Below are 16,277 nucleotides of genomic sequence, written 5' to 3' on the forward strand. Positions count from 1 at the left end.
TGGCCCTCGTTGCCAGGAGACAAGTCCCGCCTTGCAGGCGGCACCGGAAGTGGCAGGCCAGGATCAGCCTTTAAGATGGCGTCTCCTCAGGGGGGCCAGATTGCGATCGCGATGAGGCTTCGGAACCAGCTCCAGTCAGTGTACAAGATGGACCCGCTACGGAACGAGGTGCAGGGGCAGCAGGGTTATTGCTATGGTCCTCTAACAAAGCGAACTGGGAAGGGCTAGGGAACTGGCAGTAGCTGGCCAAGTGCCCAGTGCGCTTGCGCACCGACAGGGTGCCAGGTACGCATGCGCGGTAGTGGTTGAGTTGCCAAACTCCGCGCTAGGACGCTTGCGCACTGTGCTGCCAATGTCGCGTAGTCTCCCCCGGGAAAGGAAGATCGGGCCGAGTCCACGCAAAAGGAGCCCCCGCTGTGCGCGGAGCCCTCTGCTGGGCGGAGGGGGAGTGCCAACCCCTAGGAGTTTCTACCTGGTGGACGTTGCCTACGGGACTTGACAGTGGAGTCTGATGAAAGAGACAACTCCCAAGCTAGGAAGGTGCACAAGGTGGGTTAGGGTGGGGGAGTGACAGATGGTTGATTGGTGACAGAGGGTGTGTCCATAGGAGGAGGTCCGAGTGAAGATCAAAGACCTGAATGAGCATATTGTTTGCTGCCTGTGTGCTGGCTACTTCGTGGATGCCACCACCATCACAGAGTGTCTTCATACTTGTGAGTGCCCCAGATCCTGTCTGGTTTGTTCCTGGCCATAGTCCTGATCGAGCTGATTTCCAGCCTCTGCTATTTACTCCACCTGTTCTATGAGTTGGGTTCCCAAATAGCCTCAGAGTCTGCTTTTTTTCTCTTCTGGCAGTTTGCAAGAGTTGTATTGTGAAGTACCTCCAGACCAGCAAATACTGCCCCATGTGTAACATCAAGATCCACGAGACACAGCCACTACTAAACCTCAAACTGGACCGGGTCATGCAGGACATTGTGTACAAGCTAGTCCCTGGCTTGCAAGACAGTGAGTGGCTAGCTTGACTTCAGTGGGCTACTAGTGATGACAAGGGTTTAGATGGGATTCGTGTAGTTAACAGCCAAAGGAACAAAAGGGAGAAATAAATACTTTATTCCCATACCTCATCCCCCTTGTAGGTGAAGAGAAACGGATTCGGGAATTCTATCAGTCCCGCGGCTTGGACAGAGCCACCCAGCCCACTGGGGAAGGTATGTCCCTGGCAGAGGAGGGGTGAAGTAAAGCCTCCCTCTACCCAGTTTTGTTTTCTGGGAAAAGAGGGGTATGGAACCTGTACCTCAGTACCCTCATTCTTCTTAGAGCCAGCCCTCAGCAACCTTGGCCTCCCGTTCAGCAGCTTCGACCACTCGAAAGCCCACTACTATCGCTACGATGAACAGCTGAGCTTGTGCTTGGAGCGGCTGAGGTGAGGGGCAAGTCACTGGGTGTGTTAGGTACTGATGTCCTAAAACCTTGAGGAGAGGTCAAGTAGTGAGAGTGTATATAGCAAGACCCTAAAAGGATGAGAGAAAGAAAGCTAGAGCTTCCTAACGTGTGTCTGTTTCTCTCCAGTTCTGGCAAAGATAAGAATAAAAATGTCCTGCAGGTGAGAGGGGCTGAGGGGAGAACCTCTCTAAGAAGACTCATATCCCAGTAACACTTTCCTCATGCACCCTCTCTCCTTCCCCCTCCCTTTCCTGCCCCTAGAACAAGTACGTTCGATGTTCTGTTAGAGCTGAGGTACGCCATCTCCGGAGGGTCCTTTGTCAACGTCTGATGCTAAACCCACAAAATGTAAGTAATCCCACACTTGAGTGTGTGTGTGTGTGTATGTTATGAAGGATAAGGGGCTGAAGGGAATTTGGAACAAAATCTAGGGTGGTGCATAGTAGTTCTAGGACAATAGATTTCCTAAAACTACTTCTATCTCCTGTCTAGGTACAGCTCCTTTTTGACAATGAAGTTCTCCCTGATCACATGACAATGAAACAGATTTGGTTGTCCCGCTGGTTTGGCAAGGTAAGCCAGGGACAAGGCAGTCCTCTGGATAAGGGTATGTTGGGGACCCTTTATAATAACATTCCCTCACTGACTACTTCCCTTTGTTTTCTCCTTAGCCATCCCCTTTGCTTTTACAATACAGTGTAAAAGAGAAGAGGAGGTAGGGGCCAAGCCCCACCCAGTCCTCTCCCCTTCCCTCCCCAGATATTTATGTGAAATTAACTGTGGCTTTATTTTTTGAAATAAAAACTTTTTAAAAGCACTTCCTTCCTCCCTCACCTTCCTTCCACACAATCCAGCTTTGTCCTTAAAAATTCTCTGAGTCTGGGGGCTTGGAGCTGGTCTAGTGGTAGAGTGTTTGCCTAGCATAGACGTGGGTTCAATTCCTTGGTGCCACATACATAGAAAAAGCCAGAAGTGGTGCTGTGGCTCAATTGGTAGGGCTCTAGCCTTGAGAAAAGCCCAGGACCAGGATTGGCAAAAAAAAAAAAAAAAAAAAAAAAATTCTCTGAGTCTCAATATGAAGAAAGGTGTCTTCTCTACCACCATTTGCCCTCTCGATGTCTTACCAAAGAAATGGAGGACAGTTGTTTTGTTTTTTTTTTTACAGGGGGGGCCAATCCTGGGAGGCTTGAATTCATGACCTGGGCCCTGTCCTTGGGCTTTCTCAAGGCTAGTGCTCTACCACTAGGCCACACTTCCAGCCCCAGACGACACTCTTAAGTGAAACTCAGAAAGTGAACTGACTGAACCCTTGGCACACCCAGCAGTCCTTTCTGATAAAGAAAGGTTTTTTGGAGGGCAGCTCTTACTGATCTGCCTTATGAGTGGAGGAGTTCTAATTAAACCTGAAGAGAAGGGCCAGGTTTGGACCATGGCTGCTACCACTGAAGAACAGTGAAAAAAAATCTAAAAAATTGCACTTTGTTTTTATAACCCAGGAAACAAGACATAAGAGCAGGAGGTGTTGGGGTAGTCAGATTTGGAGGCCTGCCCGTCCACATAGGATTATAGGATTCTGCACACCTTGGGGACTGGGCCTAGGAAGGACAGTGAAAGAATAGTTGAAGGCGGGGATTGTTGATGTGGAGCACAAGGACCACATCAAAGAACAAGCAGCTAGTGACAGAGCGCTGGTCCACTGATTGATTTAGGAAGCATCCCTAGTCTTCAGTAAACTCAGGCCCTCCTGCTGGGCTCAGGCAATAAATCTAGCCAGAGTTCCTTGTTCTTTGGGCCTGTAAGTGAGGGATCTAGAAACTTGCACAACAGAGGCTCTAACAGAGGCCCAAGCAAAAACTTCATGGAAGAAGCAACAGAGAGGCAGTGGAATCCAACTAGCAGGACAGAGCTGACAATGTCAACAGTGTGAGCTAAATACCACACTGGCTGAAGGCTGGCTCTAGTTGTTCCAGAGGGTCATAGTGTACAACTGGTGGCAGCATGCAAGGATGGGGGCCGGGGCAAAGAATGCTACTGGACCTGGCTAAGAAAAAACCTAGGCTCAAGTATTGAGCTTTTTCATCTTATACTGGCTGGAATCTCACCTCTCCTTTGGAAGGAAGAATGCTGCTAAGGAAGGTTGCGGGGAGGGGATGGTGAAGAGACTGAAGGTACTGAGACCTTTGAGTAAGTGGGGCTGGTGTTAGGAACCCTCACCAAGGAGACTGGTTACAATTCCCAGCGCTTGTCTTGAATGTCCCTAAAACTTGAGATGCTCCTCCCACTGGCGAGGGGTGCTGCTTCCCTCACCTCCTCCAGGACCTCTCCTCCCTCACTCTCTTCCCTCACCTCCCAATGCTATCTGCTTCTGGCTTGCAGATTGTCTTGTCTCTAGCTTTTGGTGAATTACAAAATTCCAGAATTTTCCAGCCTCTTCTAGTCTGCCTCTGTGATCCACATTAAGACTATTCCCAAGGAGTTTGTGCATCAACAGGCAGTTCTTGGAAGCTGGGGAGAAGAGTAGAAGCTTTCTGCAGACTTTTCAGGGGCCCAGCCGCTGTAGGAGTTGGGGAGTAGTTCCATCTCTCCCTAAGTAGCCCAGAGCCTTCCAGATCTGACTGTCATGGTAGATGCTGGGAGAAGGGAGCTTTTGGCTTTGGGTTGAAGCCTTTAATCAAAAGTGCCTTGAGGCTAAAGAGCAGCTGAAGGTGGTCAGGTTAAGATCAGGTGTGTAAAGGGTCGCCTCCCTCCAGCCCCGCAGTGTCCTGCTGAGCGCTCCCCTGCTCCACACTGCGAGAGCCTGAGTTTAGTCCATCAGCACAGTGGCATCTTCCAGAGCAGCGCGTGTGAATCTGCTGCTGACCCAGGACGGGTTGCCCTGGCCTGCAGGTCCATTTTCCCTCCTCACTCTCCCCCAAGGCACTTGGGTCTTTGTGTCTGAATGGATGAAGCACGTCCACGATTCTCGTGGAGCTCAGCAGAGCTGGAGGAGGCGGGAGGCTTGGCCCATGGTCACAGGGCCTCTGTATTCACCTGCCGAGGGAGTAGACAGTAGAGGCCGCCCGGGTCAGCTCTGTCAGTCTCTCCCAAGGCCTTGGGGAGAGGGGAGGTACCTGGAAAGAGGGTTCCTCCTAGAACGTTGAGCTGGTAGGGCCTGTGTGTGTGCAGGGCTCCTCTGCTCCTAAGCCACCACACCCAAGTTTCACAGGGTGGACTGTGAGTAGGAAGAGCCCTTTGTGAACTACAGGACTGGCCAGAACAAATTCAAAACCGAAGTAAAAATAAGTGTCCTTGCAGGCCGCTCCGCAGTAACACCTCTTGAAAGAGGTAGTTTGACACCCTGCCCTCCTTTCTCTCCTAGATTTTCTTCACTAAATTCCCTCTTCCTCTCATTCTAATGCATAGATTTTATGTAAGAGTGAGATTTCCCTTGACCTTGAGGGCTACCCTATGGGTCTTCATTCTCCCCTTTTATACCTAGAATTAAGAGGACTGAGCCAGTTCAGTGGCTCATGCCTGTTATTGTAGCTACTTAGGTGGGTGAGATCTGAGAAAGCCAGCCCTGGTACAAAAGGAACTGAGACTCTTATCTCCAACCTCTAGAAAGCAGGAAGTGGGGCTTGGCTCAAGGGTAGGGTGGTAGCCTTGAGTTGAGCTCAGGGACAATGCCCAGGCCCAAGGGTAGGGTGGTAGACTTGAGCTAAAAAGCTCAGGAACAGTGCCTGGGTTGAGTTCAAGCCCCAAGACCCACCAAAAAACAAAACAAAACAAAAAACAAACAAAAAAAAAGTTGTTTATTGAGCAGACCAGGGGTGGAGCTAGGTGGGGTAAGGGAGGAGGTAATAGGAAGGGGGTTTGGGAGGAGAGGGGAAAAATAGGGAAGAGGTAACAAGGGGAGGGTTGAGAAAACGCCCTTAAAGGTCAGTATTTGAGGATGGTTGCAAAGAGTAGGGTTTCCAAACCTTGAAGTGTTTGAAGGGGGCAAATAGAGGGGAATGAGGAGGTTGGAGACATGAGCGATTATCCTAGATGGATAGGAAATGAAAACTTGAATCTGGGGGAGGTTGTAGTGAAACACTAGTCGGTAGATCTCAGGGAAAGGACCTATGACAGGGAAGGCTGAATCTGCCCGTGGGAGGTAGTGCAGAAAGAGGACTGATTGCCCAGGAGGAGCTGCTATGCTCCCCAGCTGGCCTTGGGGGATGGAGTCTATTAAATAGACAGCTGAGGGCCCCCCCTTTCAAACCCAGAACTGAAGTTTAATCTCTTAATCTCCCTCATTAATCACTCATGCTCCTCTACCCCTCTCTGCGGATCCAGTTTCGTCCTAGCTGATTCCAGACACTTTACTGAGGGGTGTGGGGGGGAAGCCCCCTTCTTTGGCCCCAGGGTAGTCTGAACGAGTCCCTGGCTGATGGAATGACCTTGGTAGGGCCTCTGTTGTCTGGGGCATCCTCCCTTTATTAGTTTCCACTTCCTTCTCCTCCCCCAAACCTCTGTCTGAAAACCATCCAATCCTATTTACCTGAGTCTGGTTGCAGAGAGAAGGTAGGTAGCCTAGGTGGAAGGGACAGAAGGCAGAGGCCCATTAGGTGAGCCAGGAGCTTCTCACAGGCAGTAATTGAGAGCAGAGGTAGAAATGCACATTAAAAAAGCCACATACTGGAAGCATGAGGAAAGATTGCAGTGTCTGTTTGGTGACATACATGCCAGGGAGGCAGTAGGGCTGTTCCTGCTGCCTCCTGGGATCTGCTTTAATTGCAGATTAACTGAAACCACAAGCATAGTGAGTGCTGAGGACTGAGGCCTGCAGGAGGACTATCTCCCCTGCCCTCCTCTTGCCCCTCACCATTAATAACCAATTAACAAGGTCCTGAGGCAGCTCAGCTCAGCTTTCCACAGTGGCCTGGCTCTGCTCTCTGACCCAGCAATGGCCCATCAAGTTTCAAGTATGTTGTACAGACTGCCATCAGGATAATGCTTGGTGGTTTCAGTATCTGGGAACTAGGGTGTTGCTACTAAAAAGACTCCCCACTATAAAGGTACCTTGTCAAAGAATGTTTGGACCTAGATACTTAGGATCTTCTAAGCCCTCTTTGGTGTACTATTACTGCTTCCACAGGACTAGACAGGTGGAAGACAGAAAGGCTCTAAACAAAATAGTGGGTGTGCAGAGATGAGTCTATAGGTTTAGTGACATAATGGATAATCCAGGAGTGACCTATTCCTGTAAGGCTGAAAAAGAAATTATTAAAAATTGATGAGGTGGGGAAGAGGCTAGGAGTGTAGCCTAGTGGTAGAGTGCCTGCCTAGCATGTGTGAAGACCTGGGTTCCATTCTTTGGTACCACATACACAGAAAAAGCTGGAAGTGATGCTGCAGCTCAAGTGGTACAGCGCTAGCCTTGAGAAAGCCCAAAGACAGTCAGACACGATGGCTCATGCCTGTAATCCTAGCTACTCAGGAAGCTAAGATCTGAGGATCCTGATTCAAAGCCAGCCAGGGCACAAAAGACCATGAAACTTATCTCCAATTAATCACTAGAAAATGAGAAGTGAGGCGGTGGCTCAAGGGGTAGGGCAGTAGCTTTGAGCTGAAGAGCTCAGAGACAATGCCCAGGCCTAGGGGTAGGGCGGTAGCCTTGAGCTGAAGAGCTGAAGAACAGCTCCCAGGCCCAGAGAGAGAGAGAGAGAGAGAGAGAGAGAGGAAGAGAGAGAGAGGGAGAGAGCGCCCAAGAACAGTATAAGCCCTAGAACTGGCAAAAAAAAAAAAAGTATACATTTTTAAAAAATTATTTTTGTCTTAACAGTGAAACAGTGCCTTCTTTCAAAGTGGTAGGGCTTCTCCACCTGTGACGCTTCCAGCTATCTGAGGTGGGATAGAAGAAGGAAGCCCACCTTATTGGGCTTCTGCTGCCCCTCCCTGATTGCACTGTCCCTGAGCTGCCTTTCCACATAGGAGGAGCTTGGGGTGCTCATCCTGTGGTGTAAGCTTAGGACCAGAGAAAGTGTGGGAGAAGGGGAAGAGAGATGGAACACAGCATAAAAACAAAAGACTAGGCCTCAGAAATTGTGCCTCAGCTGGTAGAGAGAAGTTTCTCCCAGGATCTAGTTGGTTCCCTTTGGCCTCCTCTGAGCTTTCTAGGGCTGAAGCAACTTCACCTGAACATATTGAACTCAATGAAAGATCCACGGATGGACCAATGGAGTGGGCAGGAGGCCCTCAGGGGAGACCAGTCCTCATTGGCAACAACCCCTCCTGAGCAGTTAGTGCCTTTAGGGCCCTCCATGTCACCTCTTCCGAGGCTAGATTTCTGGCAGTCTCAAGGTGTTCTTACTCTAAGGAGGGTAGGGCAGACTCCAGTCCACTTACCTTGCTTCCTGTGGTGCCTCCGTTTTTGCAGTCCATTTGCCTGGCTGGGTCTTCCCGGGTTTTTTGCTGCCCACCCCCACCCCCAGCCTCCCCAGACCTAATCACTTCCAGCCACCAGGATCCCTTTTAAGTGTGTTCCACAGAAGTTGATGGGGATGAGGGGAGCAGTTTAGGTCCTAACTGAGACTGGAAATTATAGCACCATCAGCCCTGATCCTATTCCTTAGGACGTTGCCCATCTCCAGCAGTTGAGGCCAAAGGAAAGCAATTTTACTCAGGAGTTGATTTGATGAGCTGCAATGGCCAGGCAGGGCCATCCTGGTATGGCTCATCCTCCGTGTGGCTAGGTAAGTGCCTAGGAGAACGGTCCCACTTTCTGTGTGCACCGAGCTACTTCTCACGGCAAAGAGCAACCGGCTTCTTTTTTCCATGCCTTTCCATCTCAGAGAAGGAAGACAACCCAGACTCACCGAGGCCCTTGGGGTGGGTGGGCGGTAGGAGTGTAGAAGGAGGGGCACACCGGTAGGGGCGGATCCGAAGGTAGGGGCCCAGATGGGGAGGAGAGCGTTGGGGGTCCAGGCTGTGAAGTCAAGCTCAGCGGGCAGCCGGACCACCACATCCAGGCGGGCCATGAGCTTGGGACGCCAGCCCCTGACGCCCTTCGGCATCGCAGACATTCTAGGCCCACGACTGGCCCCCGGTGCACCCTCTGCACCACAGCTCCCCGGGCCCTGCTCGGATCCCCAGCCCGGGTCACCGCTGTGGGCACTGGAAGAGCTGACTAGTAAAACTTTCCTCGGACCTGAAGGGCAGCGCGCTCCCCAGCCTTCTGAAGGTATAGCACAGGCAAGACCCCCAACTCTATAACTTGACGAAATCTCCCTTTCTCTTTCTTTGGTTCTCAGTCCCAAACCTCCTTCTCCCTCTGGCCAGGTCACCTTTATCCAACCCTGTCCTCAGACCACGCACCAAGAGTCACATCTCTGGCTCCCGGTTTATAACTCCCAGACGCACCAAGGACTCGACAGCGCCCCTCACCCCCCTCCCCCGGGCTAGGCTGTAGATAAATCAAGGACTGTTCGTCGTGGGGAGGGGACAGTCTCAACAGAAAATAGCCAGGGAGGAGACAAAAGGCTTGCCATCTGGTAAACGAGTGAGCGGGAGCAATGAGTAAGAAGACTGCAGGGAAGGCAAGGCAGGCTAATGCGTCCCATTTCTAGGCACTTTGCTCTTAAGGAGGATGCCAGGAGTATTGGGGGGGGGGGGCTTTTCAGTACATCTTTCCTTGTTCCCAGTATGGGCACTATCTCCCTTGTGAGTTCAGAGGGAGATGGCCTGAGTGTCACTTAAGGAAGTGCAGTTTGAATGTGTTCAGACAGCGAGATCCTGCACCTGATCTCCTCCCCTCCCGATCCGTCCCGCCTACCCTCTCCCCGCGCCGGCCGTCGTCCCTCCGCTCACTCCAGTGTCTGTACTGCATGCAGTGGGTGGCTGCGTTTCGTGTCCCCTGTCCACGCAATTGGCTCGTGCCTGTCCACTTCAGTGAAGCACACTGGTTCTTTCTGGTCCCCGTTTGCGCCCTCTTCTCTCACTGGCCTGACCCCAGGCTGCAGCTTGACTGATTCCCGCCTGGTTCCCACAGGCAGGGCGGTCCAGGAAGCCCTGAGGGCGGGCCCGGCCAGCCGGAGAAAGCGCAAGTCTCGCACTGCATTCACCGCGCAGCAGGTGTTGGAGCTGGAGCGGCGGTTTGTCTTCCAGAAGTACTTAGCACCCTCAGAACGGGATGGACTGGCTGCGAGACTTGGCTTGGCCAACGCGCAGGTCGTCACTTGGTTCCAGAACCGCCGTGCCAAGCTCAAGCGGGACGTGGAGGAAATGCGCGCCGACGTGGCCTCCCTGCGTTCGTTGTCCCCGGAAATCCTGTGCCACTTAGCATTGCCCAGAGGCGCTCCGAGCCTTAGTCCCGTCCCCACTGGGCCAGATTCTGGACCCCAACTATCAGAGGAAGAGATACAGGTGGACGATTGAAGATGGTGAAGGCGTCTGACAGCCAGCCCTCTGGGGTCCTTCTACCCAGGCCTATTCTGGCACAAGTCCAGGCTGTTGAGAATAAAGTTGATACTTTCCAGAAAGATGCCTCAGTTCTGGTGTTCTGAGCCCAAACCATCAAAATCTGCCTTTCCTGGGAAATTCAGTGCTGGCACTGTGCCCAGGGCTTAAAATGTGGTTTCATTTAACCCTCATTGCAAATCCACAAGGTAAGTGTATTCCCATTTGACAAAAGAAGAAGGAGGAGGTCAGGGATTCGACCTAAGGCACAAAGGTTGTTCCTGTTATCTTCATCAGATTGGGTCTCTGGCCCCTCCATCCCACTCCTACTTCTACCTAAGGAATGGCATCCAGCCGACCTTGTTCTCCTTAGGCTCTTACTGAGTGGAGAGGAAGAGGACAGGCCCAGCTTTCCTTTCTTCATCACCTTTTTTTTTTTTTTTTGCCAGTCGTGGGCTTGAGCTCAGGGCCTGGGCACTGTCCTTGGCCTTTCTCAAGGCTAGAGCTCTACCACTTGAGCCTCAGCACCATTTCTAGCTTTTTTTCTATGTATGTGGTGCCGAGGAATTGAACCCGGGTCTTCGTGCATGCTAGGCAGGCATTCTACCACTAGGCCAAATTCCCGGCCCCTCTTCATCACCTTTCAAAGACTGACTCTCTGGAACCTCCCTAGTAGGCCATTATCCTTCCTGTCTACCCCACACCTCTCTAGTTTCTGCACTGTGTGGAAGATCTACTGCAGGGGTGGGGGAGTCACCTACTCACTAGTTTTGAAGACTTGGGGCCTTAGGCTGATGGGTTAGAACCTTATTGGTGGGAAGTGTTGAGTGTAGGCAAAGTAGAGGTAAAGGTCAGGGCTCCTGTAGGTCTTGTTTGGACCATTCATGTCCAGATCAGACTAACAAGTGCTAGGGAAGAAATATTTATTGAGGAGGTTAGAAGAGCAAGGAGCCAGCTCAGTCTAAAAGCTATAATACTACACACATAGTAGTGGGAGGTTAGTCATTCTTTGAGGGCTCAAAAGCCCTAGTGATCCAGATTCTCCCCCCCTCTCTCCCCACCCCAAGAAAAACCAGGAAGACCAAAATGAGCACTGTTTTTGAGGAGGAATCACAATATTGTAATTACTCCTTAAACAAAAACAACTCACTATTCCCAAAGTCAATATCTCTCTATGTTGACTAAGTTGTGCCTCAACTGGGATTACAGGTATATGCTACCATGCCTGGGTAGTCTTGAGTCCTTAAGGCTATGGACACAATTCAAACTTTATATAATTCAAGCCTTATATAACAAAATGGAAGCATGAAATGAAATTAGGCATTGTGGTACTTGCTTGTGACTTCTAGCAAGGAGAATAAAGGCCAGTGTGGGCTACACACACACACACACACACACACACACACACACACACACATCTTCAATTAATGTACACTAACGTAACACAAGGGGAAGAAAAGAAAAACAACTATAACCTGAAACCTGTCTCACCCAAGTAGACTTACTCTGGTAAGAATAACACACATCATGACTACCTGGGAGACTTACTGAAATATAAATTGTTCGGCCCTACTCCCATGGTTTCCTGCTTGATTTAGAAGGCCTGCTGTCACAGGGATTGAGTGTTTGTACTTTACTTTCTCTTTTTTCTTTTTGTCAGTTCTGAGGTTTGAACTCGGGGCTTAGGTGCTGTTCCTGAGTTTCTTCTTTTTTTTAATTTAATTTAATTAATTAATTTATTTTTGCCAGTCCTGGGCTTGAGCTCAGGGCCTGACCATTGTCCTTGGACTTTCTCAAGGCTAGAGCTCTACCACTTGAGCCTCAGCACCACTTCCGGCTTTTTTTTTCTATGTATGTGGTACCGAGGAATCGAACCCGGGTCTTCATGTATGCTAGGCAAGCACTTAAACCACTAGGCCAAACTCCCGGCCCCTCCTGAGTTTCTTTTACTCAAGGCTAGCACTCTACCACTTGAGCCACAGTGCCATTCCAGCTTTTCTATATATGTGGTACTGCTGGATGGAAGCCAGGGCTTCATGCATGCTAGGTAGGCAAGCTCTCTACCACTAAGCCACCTTCCTAGCCCATTTGCACTTTTCATAGGTCCTGCGAATGCTGATGCTACTGGTCCAGAAACCATATTTGTGATATCTACAGTCCAAGAACTCTAGATTTTTCATTTTAAGCAGCGATTTACTCATACTTCTCTCACAGATATGTAGGAAAACAATAGGTAAAAATTTGTTTATTTGGCTCCTATATATACCAGACATTTTTTGGAATTTTCTCACTCATTTTTTTTCAGTCCTCATACCATCCTGTGAAGTGGGGTTCCTCATCCTGGATGAAGAAACTGAGGTTTATATGCTGAGAGATTTGCCAAGGTACCCAGCTATTAAGGGCAGACTTCATCCTGTAGTACAGTATTTAAGGGGTCTAAATCATAACAACAAAAACTATTTGGGGAAGTCCTATACAAGAGATGTTTCAACACTTCCTATCTTTAGGTGCAAACCATATTGTGTAAGATCCATTGTGCACCAAGAAGCATTTATCCCTTACATTGTAAATATGTGTGAAAATATCACAGTGGAATCCCCCCCATCTTGTATAACTAATGTATAATCATAGAAAATTCAAAAATTTAAAAAGAATCATTTCTCTTCATGACTGGTTCTTCTGAGGAGAGCACTGGAGTGAGGGTGGAGTTGGAGCTAAAAGTCCCCTACAGACCCACAGTTACCTGACCTGAGAGGCCAGGGAGGCCAGGGAGAACCTGGACAGGGGAAGCTACCAGGGTTTTAGAGAAAAAGCCAAAAGGAGATCATGACTCCTCCACAGAAGTAAAAGGGTTTTGTTTGGTTGTTTGTTTTTTGCACTCTTCCTTTGCTTTTCACTCAAGCTAATGCCCTACCATTTGAGTCACATCTCCACTTCTGGCTTTTTGGTGTTTAATTAGAAATAAAAGTCTTTCATGGATTTTCCTTCCCGGGCTGGCTTGGAACATTGCTCTTCAGATCTCAGACTCCTGAATAGTTAGGATTACAGGCATGAGCCACAGATGCCCCGCTTTTCTCACCATGTCTTGTCTCATCTGAAATGACCAGTTCAAATTCTATCACTCCTCAAAGCGGCCTCAGATCCTTCCATCTTTAATCATCACTGCCCTCTCACATAGTCTGGGTGGGTCCAGACACATGTAATTTAGAGCCTTATTATCCATTTATTTTTATTGTTCTCCTAACTGGCTAGGCAATATGGAACAGAAGAGTACTATGCTAGAGGGGAGCCAGTTGCATCTCAGTTTTGACTTGTCAGTAGCTAAGATGCTTTGTTTGTCTGATTTTCTGCTAGCGCTGAGGCTTGAACTCAGGAGCTCAGTGCTGTCTCTGATGTTGCTTTTGTTGTTGATTTGGATTTTGTTTTTCTTTTTGTTTCCCTCAAGGCTAGTGCTCTAGCACTTGAGCCAGGGCTGCACTTCTGTCTTTTTTGTCAGTTCTGGGTACCATCCCTGAGCTTCTTTTGGCTCAAGGCTAGCCTTCTCCCACTTGAACCACAGCACCACTTCCAGCCTTTTCTGTTTATATAGTACTGAGGGATTAAACCCAGGGCTTTGTGCATGTTAGGCAAGCACTCTACCACTAAAGCCACATCTCCAGCCCCTGGCTTCTACTTGTTTTTTTTGTTTTGTTTTGTTTTGTTTTTGTTAGTCCTGGGCTTGAGCTCAGGGCCTGAGCACTGTCCTTGAACTTTCTCAAGACTAGAGCTCTACCACTTGAGCCTCAGCACCACTTCCAGCTTTTTTCTATGCATGTGGTACCAAGGAATCAAACTCGGGTCTTTGTGCATGCTAGGCAAGCACTCTACTACTAGGCCAAACTCCCGGCCCCTTCTATCTTGTTTTATAAGTAATTGGAGACAAGAGTCTCACAGACTTCCGTGCCTGAGTTGGCTTTGGATAACAATTCTCAGATCTCAGCCTCCTTAGAAGCTAGGATTGAGGCCCTGAGTTCCATCTGCACTGCCAGAAAAAAAAAAAAAAAAGTAAAAAGCTAGGATTAAAAGAATGAGCCACCAGCACTCAGTGGGTTGTTTTATTTTGAAGAAGTCATTTAATTTCATTGGACTATGAACTTAGACATTCATAAATGAGGCAAGATTCCTTAACATATACATTATTTTTTTCTTTTCTGTTTTCTTCCTTTCTTTTCTCCTATATTCCCCCTTTTTCTCCCTCCCTTCTTTATCCTCTTCTTTTTTTTTTTTGCCAGTCCTGGGCTTGAGCTCAGGGCCTGAGCACTGTCCTTGGGTTTTCTCAATGCTAGAGCTCTACCACTTGAGCCTCAGCACCACTTCTGGCTTTTTTCTATGTATGTGGTACCGAGGAATCGAACCCGGGTCTTCATGCATGCTAGGCAAGCACTTTAACCACTAGGCCAAACTCCCGGCCCTATCCTCTTCTTTTTATGCTAAACTCAACTCAGGGGTTCACTCCTTCTTTTTTTCTTTTCTTTTCTTTTCTTTTTTTTTTTTTGGCCAGTCCTGGGCCTTGAACTCAGGGCCTGGGCACTGCCCTTGGGCTTCCTCGAGGCTAGAGCTCTACCACTTGAGCCACAGCAACATTTCTGACTTTTTTTTCTATGTATGTGGTATCGAGGGGCTTTACTCATTCTACCCTCCTGCCTCCGTACTCTGTGATTCTTTCTTTCTTTCTCTTTCCTTTCTTTCTTTCTTTCTTCCTTTCTTTCTTTCTTTCTTTCTTTCTTTCTTTTTTTCTTTCTTTCTTTCTTTCTGGCTTGCTTGTTTTTTGTCAGTCCAGAGGCTTGAACTTAGGGCCTGCGCACTGTCCTTGGGCTTTTTCAAGGCTAGAACTCTAACACTTGAGCCACAGCACCACTTCTGGCTTTTTAAATAAATGTGATACTGAGGAATCAAACCAGGTCCTTTGTGCATGCTAGGCAAGCACTCTACCACTAGGCTAAACTCCTGGCCATAGGTAATTTTTTCTGTCAGTCATGGGACTGGGTGCTGTCCCTGAGCTCTTCAGCTCAAGGCTATTGCCCTACCCCTTGAGCCACAGTGTCACTTCTGATTTTCTGGTGGTTAATTGGAGATAAGAGTCTCACGGACTTTAGTACCCAGGCTGGCTTTGAACTGCAATTCCCAGATCTCAGCCTCATGAGTAGCTATAATTATAGGCATGAGCCACCGCATCCAGCTCGTCAGTAATTTCTTTAGTGAGTATTAGCTTCAGAGGACACGAACATTTCCCTGAGTTGACAAAGGCCACATATAATCTGATCCTCTGATAACTTTGTGAGTTTTCCTAAGCCTTCTCCAACCACAGTAGTGTTTTTTGAAGTTCCTACAACTCACCAGCTGTGCTCTCACCTAAGTACTTTTGTACATTTTATTTCCTCTGCCTGGAATGCTGTTCCTCCTTAAGACATCTGCTTAAATGTCACTTTCTTAGGAAATCCTTCTCCAATACTTCTTTAACAAGAAGAAACTACCCAACTCCATTAAGTGCTCCTTATCCTTCATCTTGTTTTTCCTTTGCTTATTGGATATCTAACATGCTGTTTATCTGTTGCTTTGCTGCCTCCCACTAGATATTTCCAATTCATGGAATGGGATCTCCCCTCCCCCCTGTTAATTTTCATAAACCTAACTTCTGCTGGAGGCTATTCCAGTAGACACAAAGCTAGGACTCAGTCTGAAGAGCCTTATGGGTATGGGCTTTGTCATGAAAGAGTGAACTTGATCCGGGCAGTGATCCTAAATCACTGGAATGGAGATGATCTAGGTGTAAAATGTTTAGTTAGCAGATCATTATAAGTGTGCAGCTGGAAGAATAAGACTTTCAATGAAGCCTTTGGCCATGGTGTTAATGAGGGCCTTGTTTTAAGGGCTTGGGGGTAGATAGAGTTCAAGTGATAGAGCTAGATGTGAGGACCTAACTTCACTTCTTCCCCAAATATTAGTGACTAGGTGGGGTGAAATAAAGGAAGGATTACAAAAGTATTGGGTGCTTTTTTTGTTTGGTTTTCTTTTCTGCCGGTCCTGGGGCTTGAACTCAGGGCCTGGGTATTGTCCTTGGACATTTTTTGGTCAAGGCTAGCGATCCACTTGAGCCACAACACCACTTCTTTTTCCGGTGTATGTGGTACCAAAGAATTGAACCTAGGCTTTGTGCATGCTGGGCATGCACTCCACCACTAGGCTACGCGTCTGACCCAAGTACGGGGTTTTTAATTAAGCAACTAGATGGAAGTCTGTGTTATGAACTAAAATTGGGATTACAAGAAAAGCAACCAATTTGAAAAGATGATGAATTAAATTTTGGACTTGTTAAAGTCGAGTTTCTACACATGACTAAGAAGCAGTTGACGTTTAGTTCCTCGTGTTCCCAA

At 48.4% G+C, this 16,277-nt stretch overlaps 2 protein-coding genes across 3 annotated transcripts; both read left to right on the forward strand.

Moving 5' to 3' along the window:
* On the forward strand, positions 1-8,162 carry Pcgf1 (polycomb group ring finger 1). Of its 2 annotated transcripts, none has more exons than XM_090336627.1 (9): positions 1-168; positions 608-713; positions 856-1,008; positions 1,140-1,211; positions 1,321-1,426; positions 1,573-1,606; positions 1,708-1,794; positions 1,939-2,019; positions 8,043-8,162. In XM_090336627.1, exons 1-9 carry the CDS (start codon positions 76-78, stop codon positions 8,103-8,105), a joined length of 795 nt encoding a protein of 264 aa, XP_090192753.1. In that variant the 5' UTR covers positions 1-75; the 3' UTR covers positions 8,106-8,162. The 2 variants fall into 2 exon arrangements, with proteins under 2 accessions (XP_090192753.1, XP_090192754.1); XM_090336628.1 differs by lacking the exon at positions 8,043-8,162 and adding an exon at positions 2,118-2,263 and having other exon boundaries at positions 11-168.
* Lbx2 (ladybird homeobox 2) lies at positions 8,079-9,935 on the forward strand. The gene is made up of 3 exons (XM_090336629.1): positions 8,079-8,162; positions 8,489-8,650; positions 9,458-9,935. The coding sequence occupies exons 1-3, from the start codon at positions 8,105-8,107 to the stop codon at positions 9,841-9,843; spliced, it is 606 nt and encodes a 201-aa protein (XP_090192755.1). The 5' UTR covers positions 8,079-8,104; the 3' UTR covers positions 9,844-9,935.
* Positions 9,936-16,277: the final 6,342 nt, after the last annotated feature.

The sequence above is a fragment of the Megascapheus bottae genome, chromosome 7 (assembly GCF_031878675.1).
Source record: "Megascapheus bottae isolate mThoBot1 chromosome 7, mThoBot2.hap1, whole genome shotgun sequence".
NCBI lineage: Eukaryota > Metazoa > Chordata > Mammalia > Rodentia > Geomyidae > Megascapheus > Megascapheus bottae.